This window comes from Crinia signifera, chromosome 5 (genome assembly GCF_055691185.1).
Source record: "Crinia signifera chromosome 5, ASM5569118v1, whole genome shotgun sequence".
In the NCBI taxonomy this organism is placed as follows: Eukaryota; Metazoa; Chordata; class Amphibia; order Anura; family Myobatrachidae; genus Crinia; species Crinia signifera.
The window spans coordinates 330,444,646-330,465,081 of record NC_139221.1 but is presented as its reverse complement, the minus strand read 5'-3'; the positions used below and the strand labels follow the sequence as shown (position 1 = coordinate 330,465,081).

At 54.1% G+C, this 20,436-nt stretch overlaps 1 protein-coding gene across 7 annotated transcripts in view; it reads right to left on the bottom strand.

Annotated features, from left to right (window-relative positions):
- PLEC (plectin) overlaps positions 1 to 20,436 on the bottom strand; it is a 288,841-nt gene that overhangs the window by 253,237 nt on the left and 15,168 nt on the right. For 2 of the 7 annotated variants that reach the window (XM_083145008.1, XM_083145011.1), the window contains exon 1: positions 1,243 to 1,737. The exons of the other annotated variants lie outside the window; for them this stretch is intronic. In XM_083145008.1, the coding sequence (XP_083001134.1) occupies positions 1,243 to 1,324 (82 nt within the window). In that variant the 5' untranslated portion in view covers positions 1,325 to 1,737. Of the gene's footprint in view, positions 1 to 1,242; positions 1,738 to 20,436 lie in introns of those variants that run through there. 7 annotated transcript variants of the gene reach the window in all.

Sequence of the window (20,436 nt, the reverse complement as noted above, 5' to 3'; positions counted from 1 at the left end):
CCCCGCAGAGACACAGCGGGAACATCAGCCGGGACCCCACAGAGAACCCACAGGAACATCAGCCGGGACCCCTCAGAGAACCCACGGGAACGTCAGCCGAGACCCCGCAGAGAACCCACAGAGAACCCATGGGAACATCAGCCGGGACCCCACAGAGAACCCACAGGAACATCAGCCGGGACCCCTCAGAGAACCCACGGGAACATCAGCCGGGACCCCGCAGAGAACCCACGGGAACATCACCCGGGACCCCGCAGGGAGCAGGACCCCCTCTATTCCATAACACCATAACAATAGATGGTTTTGTGAGGACAGTATAGGAATCTTGTGACAGCGGGTCGGGGGACCGGAGTGACAGCGGGCCGGGGGACCGGCATGACAGCGGGTCGGGGGACCGGCGTGACAGCGGGTCGGGGGACCGGCGTGACAGCGGTGTAGATTTCTCAGTAGTTTGGGATGTTCCGCTGGCCGCTCCCAGCTGACGCCTCGTACAGTTGATTCCAGTGACTAACGGGAGCTATTTATATTTCATTCCAAGTTTTCAGAGTCTGGCTCCCAGATCCTGACTGCACCCCTGCTTCTGTCGCCCCCCCTGCTTCCAGCTCCAGACTGCTCCTGCTCCCAAGCTGCCCCAGATCCCGACTACCCCCTTGCTCCCAAGCTGCCCCCCTGCTCCCAGATCCTGACTTCCCCCCTGCTGCCAGCTGCCCCCCTGCTCCCAGATCCCGACTCCCCCCTGCTGCCCCCCTGCTCCCAGGCCGCCCCCCTTCTCAGCACTTTCCCAGCCAAGCATTAAACCAGAACCAAATGTCACTTCCTGTAAGCGGCCAGTTGTTCTACTGTCACCTAGTGTAGGAGAGCGTCTGCACCCGCACTTACTGACACTGGCAGCAATACAGATGCGTGAGGCTGTACACATGTACTACAAGTCCCAGCATTACCTGCCGAGAGACACAGCAGGCTGACCCTTGGTTCCAGAACCTTCAGGACGTCATCAATTCTTACATCACAAAAATCAGGTCCCCCAACATCTGCAGTGTGTAAGGTAACTCTGTTCCTGGGCAGACACGGGTCCCTTCCCTGCCCTCTGCTGCCCCAAGGGTCCCTGTGTATGGGGACAGGTGCCCGGGTATGGGAAAGGTCACGGGTACAAGGTGCCCACCCACTGCCAGGTGCAGCATTATACAGTAATAGCAGCGACGGGCACAAAGTGTTATAACAATCAATGAATGAAGTGTATACCTCTATATTTCTCCCGGACATCTTCATACGCCTGGATAAAGTCCTTCTCGTCTGCATCAGGGGGTAGGTTAAAGCTGGCCATGGCCCCTGGCACCACCGACCCGAGGTGCTTCCTTCTCCTGCAGGTGGCTCAGTGCCCCCTTGGGTCTCTATCTCCTGCCCTGTACCCCTCTTATGCCCCTCTCTCCTGCTCTATATCCCACAAATGCCCCTCTCTTCTGCCCTATACCCGTCCTATGCCCCTCTTCTGCCCTGCACCGGCTGTAAGCCCCCGCTCTCCCTGAATCGCTCCTGGGTCTCTGACTTTTACCCTTGCACCCCTCTTGTATGAATCTTTTGCCCTAATGCCCCTCTATTCTGCCCTGCGCTCCTGTTTTGCCCCTCTCTCACCCTCTCGGGTCTCTCCTCTTTGCCCTTCTCCCCGGCTCTCAGACACAGCTGTCTCTCCCAGGCCCTCGCTCACACATACACATAACCATGCTCGGTCAGATCCCAAAAAGGCAGCCGAAGCCAAACCCCACAGCAGGGTCACTCCTCATGCCCTACCTCTTAAAGTGACAGGCGGCAGCTGCCTCTCACACCTTTCCTGCCCCCCCACCATTTGTCCTGGCTTTTTTCTACTATTTTTATGGGTATTTAGACCACCCCAGCGGAAACCACAAGAGCTGGCAATTTAAAATGTAAAGGGATGTGTCGGGGCACCATCAGTGGTCAGCATACCCGGGCAGACTAGACGGACCAAATGGTTCTTATCTGCTGTCAAATTCTATGTTTCTATGGTTTTGCCACCAATGGTCGATGGTTTACCATCGATAGCAAATGTCTGAAGGTTCTCTCCACCATCGATGACAGAGGGTCAGTGTTTGCGTTTGTATCGCTGTAGTGCGAGCGCATCGCTATACACATCGCTATACACATCGCTCGCACAGTACCGGCTGCGCAGTCTAGCAGCAAAGCCAGGTGCACTCTGGGCATTTTGTGGTTCTCAGCGGCTGCACCGCACCAGTCCAGACGCGCCTGCCGCCCGCGTCGCTCCATGAACTGTGGTCGCATTTTTTGCAATGTGACAGTATTCGCGGCCTCACGCACTCACCGAACATCACCATCTGCGCATTTCGGTAATCTGCGCGGCCCCGACGTACGGAGAAATACTGACGGCACCATCGATGCTAAACCATTCATAGGGCTACAGTAATTGGGTTGGAAGTTAATAAGTTTACCACTAATGGTCAACGGTCAAAAGGTCGACACAGGAAAAGGGTCAACATTAGGGGGGTTTTCTAGAAAAAGGCCGTTTTCATACCATCCAAGTGGACATATAACAGTGAGAATATACCAGTGTGCTGAGGCGGGGGGGGGGGGCTCGGTACACGCCGGCGGTTTCCAGGTCGACTTATTTCGACATGGACACCAAAAACACATGAAAAACTCATGCCGACCTTTTCCTTGTCAACCGTTTCCATATTGACCTGTTGCTTATGTCAATCTTTTGACTATGTCGACCGAATGCATGTCAACCTTTCATGTGTCGACCTTTTGACAGCCGACCTACAGTGGTCGACCTAACTGCTGTCACCCCTATAACCTAACTGCTGTCACCCCTATGACCGTTATATAAAACAGCTAAAACCCTGTGATTCCTGCAATCCGGATTCTGAATCAGAGAGATCCAGAAGCACTGCTGGTACCCGTCCCCCATTACAGCGCATGGCCATACACACACACAATTACAGCGCATGGCCATACACACACACACAATTACAGCGCATGGCCATACACACACACAATTACAGCGCATGGCCATACACACACACAATTACAGCACATGGGCATACACACACACACACAATTACAGCGCATGGCCATACACACACACAATTACAGCGCATGGCCATACACACACACAATTACAGCGCATGGCCATACACACACACACAATTACAGCGCATGGCCATACACACACAATTACAGCGCATGGCCATACACACACACAATTACAGCGCATGGCCATACACACACACAATTACAGCGCATGGCCATACACACACACAATTACAGCACATGGCCATACACACACACACACAATTACAGCGCATGGCCACACACACACAATTACAGCGCATGGCCACACACACAATTACAGCGCATGGCCATACACACACACACAATTACAGCACATGGCCATACACACACACACACAATTACAGCGCATGGCCATACACACACACACAATTACAGCGCATGGCCATACACACACACAATTACAGCGCATGGCCATACACACACACACACAATTACAGTGCATGCCATACACACACACACTTACAGCGCATGGCCATACACACACACACAATTACAGCGCATGGCCATACACACACAATTACAGCGCATGGCCATACACACACACACAATTACAGCGCATGGCCACGCACACACACAATTACAGCGCATGGCCATACACACACACACACACAATTACAGCGCATGGCCATACACACACACACAATTACAGCGCATGGCCATACACTGGAGGAAACAGGGATACACCACATCTACACATTGTGGCACAGAGATACAAATGGCCCCGCTGTACACAGCCCATCACCGGGCCCCGCTGTACCCAGCCCATCACCGGGCCCCGCTGTACCCTGCCCATCACAGGGCCCCGCTGTACCCTGCCCATCACAGGGCCCCTCTGTACCCTGCCCATCACAGGGCCCCTCTGTACCCTGCCCATCACAGGGCCCCTCTGTACCCTGCCCATCACCGGGCCCCGCTGTACCCTGCCCATCAGCAGGCACCGCTGTACCCAGCCCATTACCGGGCACCGCTGTACCCTGCCCATCCCAGTGGGCACAATATAGTAGTGCGCTGAGTGCAGCACCGTGCCAGGGGATGCCATTCACTAAGACAGACACCTACAAAACATGAACTCACAATCTAATGTATGTCGCCCTAATCACTGTAGATATAACAACCCGTCCTTGTTCCTGTGACGTGAAGAGGCAGAAAATGACAAATGTCCACTGATCCTTTCATTAGTGGCTCTGACTGTTACCCCCCCACACCCCCCCCTCCGTGGCTGAGAGACACCTGTGACTAAGATACACCTGTGGCCCTGTAACCCCCCCCCCCCCCGTGGCTGAGATACACCTGTGACTGAGATACACCTGTGGCCCTGTAACCCCCCCCCTTCCTCCGTGGCTGAGATACACCTGTGACTGTGACACCCCCAAGACTTTAGAGGAAACATTCTCTTGTGTTGCTAGCGGAGATGGCTGCATGGGGTGGATAGACTGGTAGGACAGGATCACCTCTCAGTCATCGCTGTCACTAATTGTGATCACACAGCAAGAAGTGACCCAGCAGCAAGCGACGGCCACCAACACCCACAGGGTGGCTTATGTCTACACATGCCGACTGCCCAGGACCCACAGGGTGGCGTATGGCTACACATGCCGACTGCCCAGGACCCACAGGGTGGCGTATGTCTACACATGCTGATTGCCCAGGACCCACAGGGTGGCGTATGTCTACACATGCTGATTGCCCAGGACCCACAGGGTGGCGTATGGCTACACATGCTGACTGCCCAGGACCCACAGGGTGGCGTATGTCTACACAGAGCGGAATATTTCGGGACCCCGTTTGAAACAATCAGATTGTCTAGACTTGCTACATCATTATTCTTTTCATTTCTTTTCCATGACTTTGATGCGGGAAGAAAAATTGAAAGGAACGGAAACCTGAAAACTTTCTATATCATTCCTCTCGAAGAACATTGTAGAGGTAGTAAGAGCGCTGTTTTGAGAAAAGATATCATATTGTTTCTTCTGTACTTGTTTTAGAGGGTTTGGCGACCCACTACCCCTGATATCTCCACTTGATAGCTGCTCTAAGCGCAGTCCCAATTGTCATATATTCAACCATTGTATGGCTACACATGCCTACTGCCCAGGACCCACAGGGTGGCGTATGGCTACACATGCCGACTGCCCAGGACCCACAGGGTGGCGTATGTCTACATATGCTGACTGCCCAGGACCCACAGGGTGGCGTATGTCTACACATGCCGACTGCATATCTCCCAACATGACCAGCTCAAGGACGGACAAATTCCTCTGCTCCTGAACTTCCCTCTTAATTTAGAATTGCCATCACCTGTGTTGAAAGCCATTCTGAGCAATTTACCTGTTCAACACAGGAGATGGCAATCATACATTAAGAGGGCAGCCCAGGAGCAGAGCAATGTGTCCACCTGGAGAGGGGCATGTTGGGAGGTATGCGACTGCAACTACCAATGACAGTTGGAACAGGGGCCACACTGCGCAAAGACAGGGGCCACGCTGCACTAGTAGCATGGCCATACTTAGTGTTCATTCTAGCACCCGCCATCTTTGAAAACCCATGCAGTTCCTCTTCCGTACCTGGGGTGTTACTGTCTGCTGTAGTGCTTCTAGCACAGTGTGGTCTGTATATCAGCACTGAAATGCAAACCAGACCTGTTCTAGAAACATCACAGCAGACAGCGACACCCCAGGCAGGGAACAAGAACTGCATGGGTTTTCAAAGCTGGCGGGTGCTAGAATGTACACTACATACTGTACTGGTACTAGAGCCATACTGTACTAGAAGCATTCCCATACTGTACTGGGACAGCGGCCATATTGCACAGGGACGGCACCCATACTGTACTGGGACAGCGGCCATATTGCACAGGGACGGCACCCATACTGTACTGGGACAGCGGCCATATTGCACAGGGACGGCACCCATACTGTACTGGGACAGCGGCCATATTGCACAGGGACGGCACCCATACTGTACTGGGACAGCGGCCATATTGCACAGGGACGGCACCCATACTGTACTGGGACAGCGGCCATATTGCACAGGGACGGCACCTATACTGTACTGGGACAGCGGCCATATTGCACAAGGACGGCACCCATACTGTACTGGGACAGCGGCCATATTGCACAGGGACGGCACCCATACTGTACTGGGACAGCAGCCATATTGCACAGGGATGGCACCCATACTGTACTGGGACAGCGGCCATATTGCACAGGGACGGCACCCATACTGTACTGGGACAGCGGCCATATTGCACAGGGACGGCACCCATACTGTACTGGGACAGCGGCCATATTGCACAGGGACGGCACCCATATTGCACAGGGACGGCACCCATACTGTACTGGTACTAGAGCCATACTGTACTAGAAGCATTACCATACTGTACTGGGACAGAGGCCATATTGCACAGGGACGGCACTCATTTTGCTGTACTGGGAGCATGGCCATACTGTACTGGTACTGCAGCCATTTTGCTGTACTAGAAGCATTACCATACTGTACAGGGACAGCGGCCATAATGTACTGGTACTGCAGCCATTTTTCTGTACTGGGAGCATGGCCATAATGTACTGGTACTGCAGCCATTTTTCTGTACCGGGAGCATGGCCATACTGTACCGGGGTGCGGCCATATTGGGGCTGTTCCTCTCTATTGCTGTAGAAGCTCTGCGGTGAGGAATCTCAGGAATACAGCGAGGAGATGCCATGTAAGTGGCAGGTTCCTCATAAACCGCCCGGTAGCGGGATATATACATTACACATAGTCTCAGCGGCATGCTAGAATGTCTGCAGCAGGCGCTGGTGTGAGGTGCGAGAGACGCCTCATCCTGGCCGGTATTTATAGTCAGCGACAGGGCGCGCGCGCGGGGGGGGGGGGGGGGTGGGGGGGGTGTACTCATTATATTACTTGCTTCCATTTTGAGAAATGATTTACTGTTTACTACTGGCCTCTGCTCCTGTCCCTGCCCCCGGTCTCCTCCTGCGCTGCCTCGTTATTATGTAGTCACAACTGGTCACCAGTCGGTGTAAAGATGCCGACACACTAGAAGGATTTTTTTTGTTGATTGGCCGATTTCCGACCGATTGGCCCAAAAAAAATTAATAATAATAAAAATCGACCGATTTTTACCAATAATTAGCCGCAAATTGGCTGATATCGGTCGGATGCGCGCTCCCGCGGAACTGTTGCTAAGTCTCCTGATCTTACATGAGATACATGTATGAAAGAAGATTTAGCAAAGATCCACAGGAATGCGCATCGGATCTTAAGATAAATCCTTGGTGAAGATTTTGCAGCCGTGCGATCAGCAGTGAATTAGGCCCCACGTCTGTTACTGGTGTGAATGAAACACTGTACACTGGGAGAACATCTTCTGTCCACAGAAGCAGACCCCCCCCCTCCTCCGCAGATGTTCTGTGTATACACAGGCAGAGGATGAATGTGCAGCGGAGAACGCAGAGCAGTAGGGCAGGTTACACCACGCCGGAGCCATGAGAACCGTTCTGGCCCATTACCGATCAGTGATCCGACATAGGGGGAGAGGAGGGAGCTAATACACACACCTGTAAACTGCAGGAGGGGACAGCCGCAGACCGGGAGAGTACATACAGACACCACACAAAACACATGGGGAGAGGAGGGAGCTAATACACACACCTGTATACTGCAGGAGGGGACAGCCGCAGACCGGGAGAGTACATACAGACACCACACAGAACACATGGGGAGAGGAGGGAGCTAATACACACACCTGTATACTGCAGGAGGGGACAGCCGCAGACCGGGAGAGTACATACAGACACCACACAAAACACATGGGGAGAGGAGGGAGCTAATACACACACCTGTATACTGCAGGAGGGGACAGCCGCAGACCGGGAGAGTACATACAGACACCACACAGAACACATGGGGAGAGGAGGGAGCTAATACACACACCTGTATACTGCAGGAGGGGACAGCCGCAGACCGGGAGAGTACATACAGACACCACACAAAACACATGGGGAGAGGAGGGAGCTAATACACACACCTGTATACTGCAGGAGGGGACAGCCGCAGACCGGGAGAGTACATACAGACACCACACAGAACACATGGGGAGAGGAGGGAGCTAATACACACACCTGTATACTGCAGGAGGGGACAGCCGCAGACCGGGAGAGTACATACAGACACCACACAGAACACATGGGGAGAGGAGGGAGCTAATACACACACCTGTATACTGCAGGAGGGGACAGCCGCAGACCGGGAGAGTACATACAGACACCACACAGAACACATGGGGAGAGGAGGGAGCTAATATACACACCTGTATACTGCAGGAGGGGACAGCCGCAGACCAGGAGAGTACATACAGACACCACACAAAACACATGGGGAGAGGAGGGAGCTAATACACACACCTGTATACTGCAGGAGGGGACAGCCACAGACCGGGAGAGTACATACAGACACCACACAGAACACATGGGGAGAGGAGGGAGCTAATACACACACCTGTATACTGTAGGAGGAGACAGCCGCAGACCAGAAGAGTACATACAGACACCACACAGAACACATGGGGAGAGGAGGGAGCTAATACACACACCTGTATACTGCAGGAGGGGACAGCCGCAGACCGGGAGAGTACATACAGACACCACACAGAACACATGGGGAGAGGAGGGAGCTAATACACACACCTGTATACTGCAGGAGGGGACAGCCGCAGACCGGGAGAGTACATACAGACACCACACAGAACACATGGCGAGAGGAGGGAGCTAATACACACACCTGTATACTGCAGGAGGGGACAGCCACAGACCGGGAGAGTACATACAGACACCACACAGAACACATGGGGAGAGGAGGGAGCTAATACACACACCTGTATACTGCAGGAGGGGACAGCCACAGACCGGGAGAGTACATACAGACACCACACAGAACACATGGGGAGAGGAGGGAGCTAATACACACACCTGTATACTGCAGGAGGGGACAGCCGCAGACCGGGAGAGTACATACAGACACCACACAGAACACATGGGGAGAGGAGGGAGCTAATACACACACCTGTATACTGCAGGAGGGGACAGCCACAGACCGGGAGAGTACAGACACCACACAGAACACATGGGGAGAGGAGGGAGCTAATACACACACACCTGTATACTGCAGGAGGGGACAGCCGCAGACCGGGAGAGTACATACAGACACCACACCGAACACATGGGGAGAGGAGGTAGCTAATACACACACCTGTATACTGCAGAAGGCGACAGCCGCAGACCGGGAGAGTACATACAGACACCACACAGAACACATGGGGAGAGGAGGGAGCTAATACACACACCTGTATACTGCAGGAGGGGACAGCCGCAGACCGGGAGAGTACATACAGACACCACACAGAACACATGGGGAGAGGAGGGAGCTAATACACACACCTGTATACTACAGGAGGGGACAGCCGCAGACCGGGAGAGTACATACAGACACCACACAGAACACATGGGGAGAGGAGGTAGCTAATACACACACACCTGTATACTGCAGGAGGGGACAGCCACAGACCGGGAGAGTACATACAGACACCACACAAAACACATGGGGAGAGGAGGTAGCTAATACACACACACCTGTATACTGCAGGAGGGGAAAGCCACAGACCGGGAGAGTACATACAGACACCACACAACACAGGGAGAGGAGGGAGCTAATACACACACCTGTATACTGCAGGAGGGGACAGCCGCAGACCGGGAGAATACATACAGACACTACACAGAACACATGGGGAGAGGAGGGAGCTAATACACACACCTGTATACTGCAGGAGGGGACAGCCGCAGACTGGGAGAGTACATACAGACACCACACAGAACACATGGGAAGGGGAGGGAGCTAATACATACACCTGTATACTGCAGGAGGGGACAGCCGCAGACCGGGAGAGTACATACAGACACCACACAAAACACATGGGGAGAGGAGGGAGCTAATACACACACCTGTATACTGCAGGAGGGGACAGCCGCAGACCGGGAGAGTACATACAGACACCACACAGAACACATGGGGAGAGGAGGGAGCTAATACACACACCTGTATACTGCAGGAGGGGACAGCCGCAGACCGGGAGAGTACATACAGACACCACACAAAACACATGGGGAGAGGAGGGAGCTAATACACACACCTGTATACTGCAGGAGGGGACAGCCGCAGACCGGGAGAGTACATACAGACACCACACAGAACACATGGGGAGAGGAGGGAGCTAATACACACACCTGTATACTGCAGGAGGGGACAGCCGCAGACCGGGAGAGTACATACAGACACCACACAAAACACATGGGGAGAGGAGGGAGCTAATACACACACCTGTATACTGCAGGAGGGGACAGCCGCAGACCGGGAGAGTACATACAGACACCACACAGAACACATGGGGAGAGGAGGGAGCTAATACACACACCTGTATACTGCAGGAGGGGACAGCCGCAGACCGGGAGAGTACATACAGACACCACACAAAACACATGGGGAGAGGAGGGAGCTAATACACACACCTGTATACTGCAGGAGGGGACAGCCGCAGACCGGGAGAGTACATACAGACACCACACAGAACACATGGGGAGAGGAGGGAGCTAATACACACACCTGTATACTGCAGGAGGGGACAGCCGCAGACCGGGAGAGTACATACAGACACCACACAGAACACATGGGGAGAGGAGGGAGCTAATACACACACCTGTATACTGCAGGAGGGGACAGCCGCAGACCGGGAGAGTACATACAGACACCACACAGAACACATGGGGAGAGGAGGGAGCTAATATACACACCTGTATACTGCAGGAGGGGACAGCCGCAGACCAGGAGAGTACATACAGACACCACACAAAACACATGGGGAGAGGAGGGAGCTAATACACACACCTGTATACTGCAGGAGGGGACAGCCACAGACCGGGAGAGTACATACAGACACCACACAGAACACATGGGGAGAGGAGGGAGCTAATACACACACCTGTATACTGTAGGAGGAGACAGCCGCAGACCAGAAGAGTACATACAGACACCACACAGAACACATGGGGAGAGGAGGGAGCTAATACACACACCTGTATACTGCAGGAGGGGACAGCCGCAGACCGGGAGAGTACATACAGACACCACACAGAACACATGGGGAGAGGAGGGAGCTAATACACACACCTGTATACTGCAGGAGGGGACAGCCGCAGACCGGGAGAGTACATACAGACACCACACAGAACACATGGCGAGAGGAGGGAGCTAATACACACACCTGTATACTGCAGGAGGGGACAGCCACAGACCGGGAGAGTACATACAGACACCACACAGAACACATGGGGAGAGGAGGGAGCTAATACACACACCTGTATACTGCAGGAGGGGACAGCCACAGACCGGGAGAGTACATACAGACACCACACAGAACACATGGGGAGAGGAGGGAGCTAATACACACACCTGTATACTGCAGGAGGGGACAGCCGCAGACCGGGAGAGTACATACAGACACCACACAGAACACATGGGGAGAGGAGGGAGCTAATACACACACCTGTATACTGCAGGAGGGGACAGCCACAGACCGGGAGAGTACAGACACCACACAGAACACATGGGGAGAGGAGGGAGCTAATACACACACACCTGTATACTGCAGGAGGGGACAGCCGCAGACCGGGAGAGTACATACAGACACCACACCGAACACATGGGGAGAGGAGGTAGCTAATACACACACCTGTATACTGCAGAAGGCGACAGCCGCAGACCGGGAGAGTACATACAGACACCACACAGAACACATGGGGAGAGGAGGGAGCTAATACACACACCTGTATACTGCAGGAGGGGACAGCCGCAGACCGGGAGAGTACATACAGACACCACACAGAACACATGGGGAGAGGAGGGAGCTAATACACACACCTGTATACTACAGGAGGGGACAGCCGCAGACCGGGAGAGTACATACAGACACCACACAGAACACATGGGGAGAGGAGGTAGCTAATACACACACACCTGTATACTGCAGGAGGGGACAGCCACAGACCGGGAGAGTACATACAGACACCACACAAAACACATGGGGAGAGGAGGTAGCTAATACACACACACCTGTATACTGCAGGAGGGGAAAGCCACAGACCGGGAGAGTACATACAGACACCACACAACACAGGGAGAGGAGGGAGCTAATACACACACCTGTATACTGCAGGAGGGGACAGCCGCAGACCGGGAGAATACATACAGACACTACACAGAACACATGGGGAGAGGAGGGAGCTAATACACACACCTGTATACTGCAGGAGGGGACAGCCGCAGACTGGGAGAGTACATACAGACACCACACAGAACACATGGGAAGGGGAGGGAGCTAATACATACACCTGTATACTGCAGGAGGGGACAGCCGCAGACCGGGAGAGTACATACAGACACCACACAGAACACATGGGAAGGGGAGGGAGCTAATACACACACCTGTATACTGCAGGAGGGGACAGCCGCAGACCGGGAGAGTACATACAGACACCACACAGAACACATGGGGAGAGGAGGGAGCTAATACACACACCTGAACACTGCAGGAGGGGACAGCCGCAGACCGGGAGAGTACATACAGACACCACACAGAACACAAGGGGAGAGGAGGGAGCTAATACACACCTGTATACTGCAGGAGGGGACAGCCGCAGACCGGGAGAGTACATACAGACACCACACAGAACACATGGGGAGAGGAGGGAGCTAATACACACACCTGTATACTGCAGGAGGGGACAGCCACAGACCGGGAGAGTACAGACACCACACAGAACACATGGGGAGAGGAGGGAGCTAATACACACACACCTGTATACTGCAGGAGGGGACAGCCGCAGACCGGGAGAGTACATACAGACACCACACAGAACACATGGGGAGAGGAGGTAGCTAATACACACACCTGTATACTGCAGGAGGGGACAGCCGCAGACCAGGAGAGTACATACAGACACCACACAGAACACATGGGGAGAGGAGGGAGCTAATACACACACCTGTATACTGCAGGAGGGGACAGCCACAGACCGGGAGAGTACATACAGACACCACACAGAACACATGGGGAGAGGAGGGAGCTAATACACACACCTGTATACTGTAGGAGGAGACAGCCGCAGACCAGAAGAGTACATACAGGCACCACACAGAACACATGGGGAGAGGAGGGAGCTAATACACACAACTGTATACTGCAGGAGGGGACAGCCGCAGACCGGGAGAGTACATACAGACACCACACAGAACACATGGGGAGAGGAGGGAGCTAATACACACACCTGTATACTGTAGGAGGAGACAGCTGCAGACCAGGAGAGTACATACAGACACCACACAGAACACATGGGGAGAGGAGGGAGCTAATACACACACCTGTATACTGCAGGAGGGGACAGCCGCAGACCGGGAGAGTACATACAGACACCACACAGAACACATGGGGAGAGGAGGGAGCTAATACACACACCTGTATACTGCAGGAGGGGACAGCCGCAGACCGGGAGAGTACATACAGACACCACACAGAACACATGGCGAGAGGAGGGAGCTAATACACACACCTGTATACTGCAGGAGGGGACAGCCACAGACCGGAAGAGTACATACAGACACCACACAGAACACATGGGGAGAGGAGGGAGCTAATACACACACCTGTATACTGCAGGAGGGGACAGCCAGAGACCGGGAGAGTACATACAGACACCACACAGAACACATGGGGAGAGGAGGTAGCTAATACACACACCTGTATACTGCAGAAGGCGACAGCCGCAGACCGGGAGAGTACATACAGACACCACACAGAACACATGGGGAGAGGAGGGAGCTAATACACACACCTGTATACTGCAGGAGGGGACAGCCGCAGACCGGGAGAGTACATACAGACACCACACAGAACACATGGGGAGAGGAGGGAGCTAATACACACACCTGTATACTACAGGAGGGGACAGCCGCAGACCGGGAGAGTACATACAGACACCACACAGAACACATGGGGAGAGGAGGTAGCTAATACACACACACCTGTATACTGCAGGAGGGGACAGCCACAGACCAGGAGAGTACATACAGACACCACACAAAACACATGGGGAGAGGAGGTAGCTAATACACACACACCTGTATACTGCAGGAGGGGACAGCCACAGACCGGGAGAGTACATACAGACACCACACAACACAGGGAGAGGAGGGAGCTAATACACACACCTGTATACTGCAGGAGGGGACAGCCGCAGACCGGGAGAATACATACAGACACTACACAGAACACATGGGGAGAGGAGGGAGCTAATACACACACCTGTATACTGCAGGAGGGGACAGCCGCAGACCGGGAGAGTACATACAGACACCACACATAACACATGGGGGTGGGGCCGCAATGTCACAATGTACTGTGAATCACATGACTGAGTCTACCCATCCTCATTGCTTCCCTAGCGCACATTGCCGCTGCTGCCTACTGACCGTCGGCCGGATGCTATCACAAAGAGAACAATCCTATATTTATTTATTTATTAACAGTTTCTTATATAGCGCACACAGATTCCGCAGCGCTGTACAGAGCATAGTTATAATCAAAAACACATAACAAATTACAGTACATGACAGTTTAGGACAAGTACATGGTTAATATGGATAGTTAAATCAGGGGACCTAATCCTTATGTCAACCTTCCGACTCTATCAACCTTACCCATGTCAACCTAAGTTGGGTCGAGCCGATGGCCCATACCCCGATCTGCTGTACCGTAACCCTCCCGATCCTGTCTCCAGGATTCTCCATGTGCCGCTCCTTACCGCTGGAACTCTCCCCCCCCCCCTTACCGCTGGAACTCTCCCCCCCCCCTCCCTTACCGCTGGAACTCTCCCCCTCGCCATAACTCTACATGGGCTCACAAGACCGGCTTATTCCTCACACCCAGCCTAACCTGCTCCACGCTCATTGTGTACCCCACCCGTGTCACCCCCCAGCCCACAAACGAGCACTCATGTGTTTTTCAGTGTGGATCAGCTCAGACACTGTAACTTGGTCATTGAAAATGAAATTCCTCTTTGTCCTTATTTCCTTTGTCCTTATGAGGTTCTGCAGCAGCCGGGTGAGGCTTCCTCTGCACACATGGCAGAGACATTCAGTGGGACATTGGGGTTATCCCCATGACAGTGTGACATCTCCAGTCCTGGGACATCCCCGGATGCTGCAAGGGAGGTGGGGGTCTGTGCTCCACACACTCCCAGGGGGGCTGCTAAGTGTGGGAACAGCATCATAAAGAGATTACTGGAAGTCATCTGCCCCTTATTTCCACTGACTCATCACTTGTAGACCCTGCCCCCCCCCCTCCTGGGATCACGTATAGCCCCCATCCCCCCTCCTGGGATCACGTATAGCCCCCCCCCCCTCCTGGGATCACATATAGCCCCCGCCCCCCCCCCTGGGATCACGTGTAGCCCCCGCCCCCCCCCCCTGGGATCACGTATAGCCCCCCCCCCTGGGATCACGTATAGCCCCCGCCCCCCCCGCCCCCCCCTAGGATCACGTATAGCCCCCCCCTCCTGGGATCACATATAGCCCCCGCCCCCCCCTCCTGGGATCACGTATAGCCCCCCGCCCCCCCCCTCCTGGGATCACGTATAGCCCCCGCCCCCCCCCCTGGGATCACGTATAGCCCCCGGCCCCACCCCCCCTGGGATCACGTATAGCCCCCGCCCCCCCCCCCCTCCTGGGATCACGTATAGCCTCCGCCCCTCCCCCTCCTGGGATCACGTATAGCCCCCGCCCCCCCCTCCTGGGATCACGTATAGCCCCCGCCCACCCCCCCCTGGGATCACGTATAGCCCCTGGCCCCACCCCCCCTGGGATCACGTATAGCCCCCGCCCCCCCCCCTCCTGGGATCACGTATAGCCCCCGCCCCCCCCCCCTCCTGGGATCACGTATAGCCCCCGCCCCCCCCCTCCTGGGATCACGTATAGCCCCCCCCCCCCCGGGATCACGTATAGCCCCCGGCCCCCCTCCTGGGATCACGTATAGCCCCCCCTCCTGAGATCACGTATAGCCCCCCCCCCCCCCCCCCTGGGATCATGTATAGCCCCCGGCCCCCCTCCTGGGATCACGTATAGCCCCACCCCCCTCCTGGGATCACGTATAGCCCACCCCCTGGGATCACGTATATCCCCCGGCCCCCCTCCTGGGATCACGTATAGCCCCCCTCCTGAGATCACGTATAGCCCCCCCCCCCCCCCCGGGATCACGTATAGCCCCCGGCCCCCCCTGGGATCACGTATAGCCCCCGGCCCCCCCTCCTGGGATCATTACACAACTTTCCGAGCCATATAAAGCATACCCCATACACAGCAGCGCGGCGCCATGTTATAACACATAAGAAGAGCGTCTACTGTCCCCCCGAGCTTACACGCAGGACGCAGATGAACTCTGACAACGGCCCTTATTCAGATCTGATCGCAGTACAAATTTGTTCTCAAAATGGACAAAACCATGTGCACTGCAGGTGGGGCAGATGTAACATGTATAGGGAGAGTTAGATTTGAGTGAGTTATTTTGTTTCTGTGCAGGGTAAATATTGGCTGCATTATTTTTACACTGCAATTTAGATTTCAGTTTCAACACACCCCACCCAAATGTAACACTCTCTGCACATGTTACATCTGCCCCACCTGCAGTGCACATGGTTTTGCCCATTTTGAGAACAAATTTGGACTGCGATCAGATCTGAATAAGGGCCTATATTTGGCAGTACACTTAATTAATAATGACATCTATTGTATTTTAGCTGTGATGTCGGACTCCACAGGTAATATGAATACAATGCTCCCAACACTATGGATTCCTGGTGTTATAATGCTGCCATCTAGTGAACATAAAGAGCAAATACACCCAATGAGAGCTTCCAAGAAAGCAGCATACACAGAGCTGGATTACCCAACAGGCAGAGGCCTATGGGCCCTGCACATTTTAGGGGCCTTGCAACCACGGATCAAAATTTTATGGATTTGATCCTGAAAGAAAATGACAATCGAAAGATAGAAACAATGAATCAACTGAAAGAAACAAAAACTTAATAGTCAGGACTCTATAGAGACAGAGAAAAATACATGGTGCAGATGCATTCTAAGACACCCCCCTCTATAGAGACAATACTGTATTAATGTGATGTAGCCAATAATCACATAAGCTGTAGCCCCTCCCCGCTGACATCACACACAGCACAGGCTGCACTCGCTGACATCACACACACTGCACTTGCTGACATCACACACTGCACAGGCTGCACTCGCTGACATCACACACTGCACTTGCTGACATCACACACAGCACAGGCTGCACTCGCTGACATCACACACTGCACTTGCTGACATCACACACAGCACAGGCTGCACTCGCTGACATCACACACAGCACAGGCTGCACTCGCTGACATCACACACTGCACTTGCTGACATCACACACAGCACAGGCTGCACTCTCTCCATGTGCAACTTTCATATCTGCTTCGCTCTAACAGTTTATTTATTGATTAACATAATCTTATACAGCGCAGCATATTCCTGCAACTATTAGAGTGTAAGCTCTTCAGGGGCACAGATACACTATGCATACACATGTGTTCGGTTGTATACTATTACATGTCCAGATCTCAGCGCAGGGAGAGAGAGAAATCCTGTCGGTTGCAAAACAGAAACTACAACCAATGGCAGCTGTAATCATACACATGGAGGGGAGGGGTGTGTGTGCATGTGTGTGTGTGTGTGTGTGTGTGTGTGTGTGTGTGCGTGATGGGTCCACACATCTCTGGGACATTTCTAGTTATGTAACATGTCTAACTATGCAGCCTCATGTGTTACCCAGAAGCCGTGTACATGCATATTATACATGTCCGTCCTACCACCTCTGATAGTTACTGGACATAAATACAGACAGGAGGAGGCGTCGCTGCAGAGCACACAGGGAGGGTGTGCGACAGAGATAACACGGGTCACCCAGTATAACACATGTACTACACTCCGAGAACACGGGTCACCCAGTATAACACACGTACTACACACCAGGAACACGGGTCACCCAGTAAAACACATGTACTACACACCAGGAACACGGGTCACCCAGTATAACACACGTACTACACACCGGGAGCACGGGTCACCCAGTATAACACATGTACTACACTCCGGGAACACGGGTCACCCAGTATAACACACGTACTACACTCCGGGAACACGGGTCACCCAGTATAACACATGTACTACACTCCGGGAACACGGGTCACCCAGTATAACACATGTACTACACACAGGGAGCACGGGTCACCCAGTATAACACATGTACTACACTCCGGGAACACGGGTCACCCAGTATAACACATGTACTACACACCAGGAAAACGGGTCACCCAGTATAACACATGTACTACACTCCGGGAACACGGGTCACCCAGTATAACACATGTACTACACACCAGGAACACGGGTCACCCAGTATAACACACGGACTACAGCTAGAAGGGAGCCCGGCACATGAAGTGCGATACTCTGCAGACCAGATCAGTATATAGAAGGTTGGCTAAGTGCGATACCCTGCAGACCAGATCAGTATATAGGAGGTTGGCTATAGCTAGAAGGGAGCCCGGCACATGAAGTGCGATACTCTGCAGACCAGATCAGTATATAGAACAGGGCTGGGCAACACCGGCCCTCCAGATGTTGATGAACTACACATCCCAGCATGCCTTGTATCAGTTTCAGCATGGCCACATAGCAAAACTAATGCAAAGCATCCTGGGATGTGTAGTTCACTAACATCTGGTGGGCCGGTGTTGCCCAGCCCTGGTATAGAAGGTTGGCTATAGCTAGAAGGGAGCCCGGCACATGAAGTGCGATACTCTGCAGACCAGATCCGTATATAGAAGGTTGGCTATAGCTAGGACGGGAGCCCGGCACATGAAGTGCGATACTCTGCAGACCAGATCAGGGTACATGTGTAGTCTCACGGCGGCACGCTACGCTATCAGCGTGGCCCAATGGCTGCCTAGCGTAGTCAGTGTAGAGTTCCCGTCAGGCAGTGTGGTCACAGTACTGTCCCTGCGAGCTGCAGCTCTGTCCCCGGCGTTCCTAGTGAGCGCCTCTCACACAGTGCCGGTAACTGGCAGATCCCCTGCGCTGGCGGACACCGGTGGACAGGGGATCGTCTGTCTGACGCAGGAGCATCTCAGACGCTCCTGCGTCTCAGTAACTTGCGGCAGGGTACGGCAACCCTGCCCGTGTCCGCTTCAGGGAGACGGGGTTAGGGGGTTCTGTAGCGCTTGAGTCTCCTGTACAAAGGGGGGCCCACTGCAGCCCGAAGTGTGGCGAGGGGCGGCGGTACACGTCCTCCCGACCTGTTCATACCCCCCACTATCTCACGATTCAGGCTCGTTTTATGCGTCCACCCACAGTTAGGAGCAAATGTACACACAGTCACAGACACCAGCTGACTCTTCTGACTACGCTGACTACGCTGGCTGCGGGAACACGACGCTGACAGGGACGCTGACTACGCTGGCTGCGGGAACACAACGCTGACAGGGACGCTGACTACGCTGGCTGCAGGAACACGACGCTGACTACGCTGGCTGCGGGAACACGACGCTGATGCTGACTCTTCTGACTACGCTGGCTGCGGGAACACGCCACTGACTACGCTGGCTGCGGGAACACGACGCTGACTACGCTGGCTGCGGGAACATGACGCTGACTACGCTGGCTGCGGGAACACGACGCTGACAGGAATGCTGACTACGCTGGCTGCAGGAACACGACGCTGACTACGCTGGCTGCAGGAACACGACGCTGACTACGCTGGCTGCGGGAACACGACGCTGACAGGGACGCTGACTACGCTGGCTGCAGGAACACGACGCTGACTACGCTGGCTGCAGGAACACGACGCTGACTACGCTGGCTGCGGGAACACGACGCTGACTACGCTGGCTGCGGGAACACGACGCTGATGCTGACAGGGACGCTTACTACGCTGGCTGCGGGAACACAACTCTGATGCTGACAGGGACGCTGACTACGCTGGCTGCGGGAACACGACGCTGACTACGCTGGCTGCAGGAACACGACGCTGATGCTGACAGGGACGCTTACTACGCTGGCTGCGGGAACACAACTCTGATGCTGACAGGGACGCTGACTACACTGGCTGCAGGAACACGACGCTGA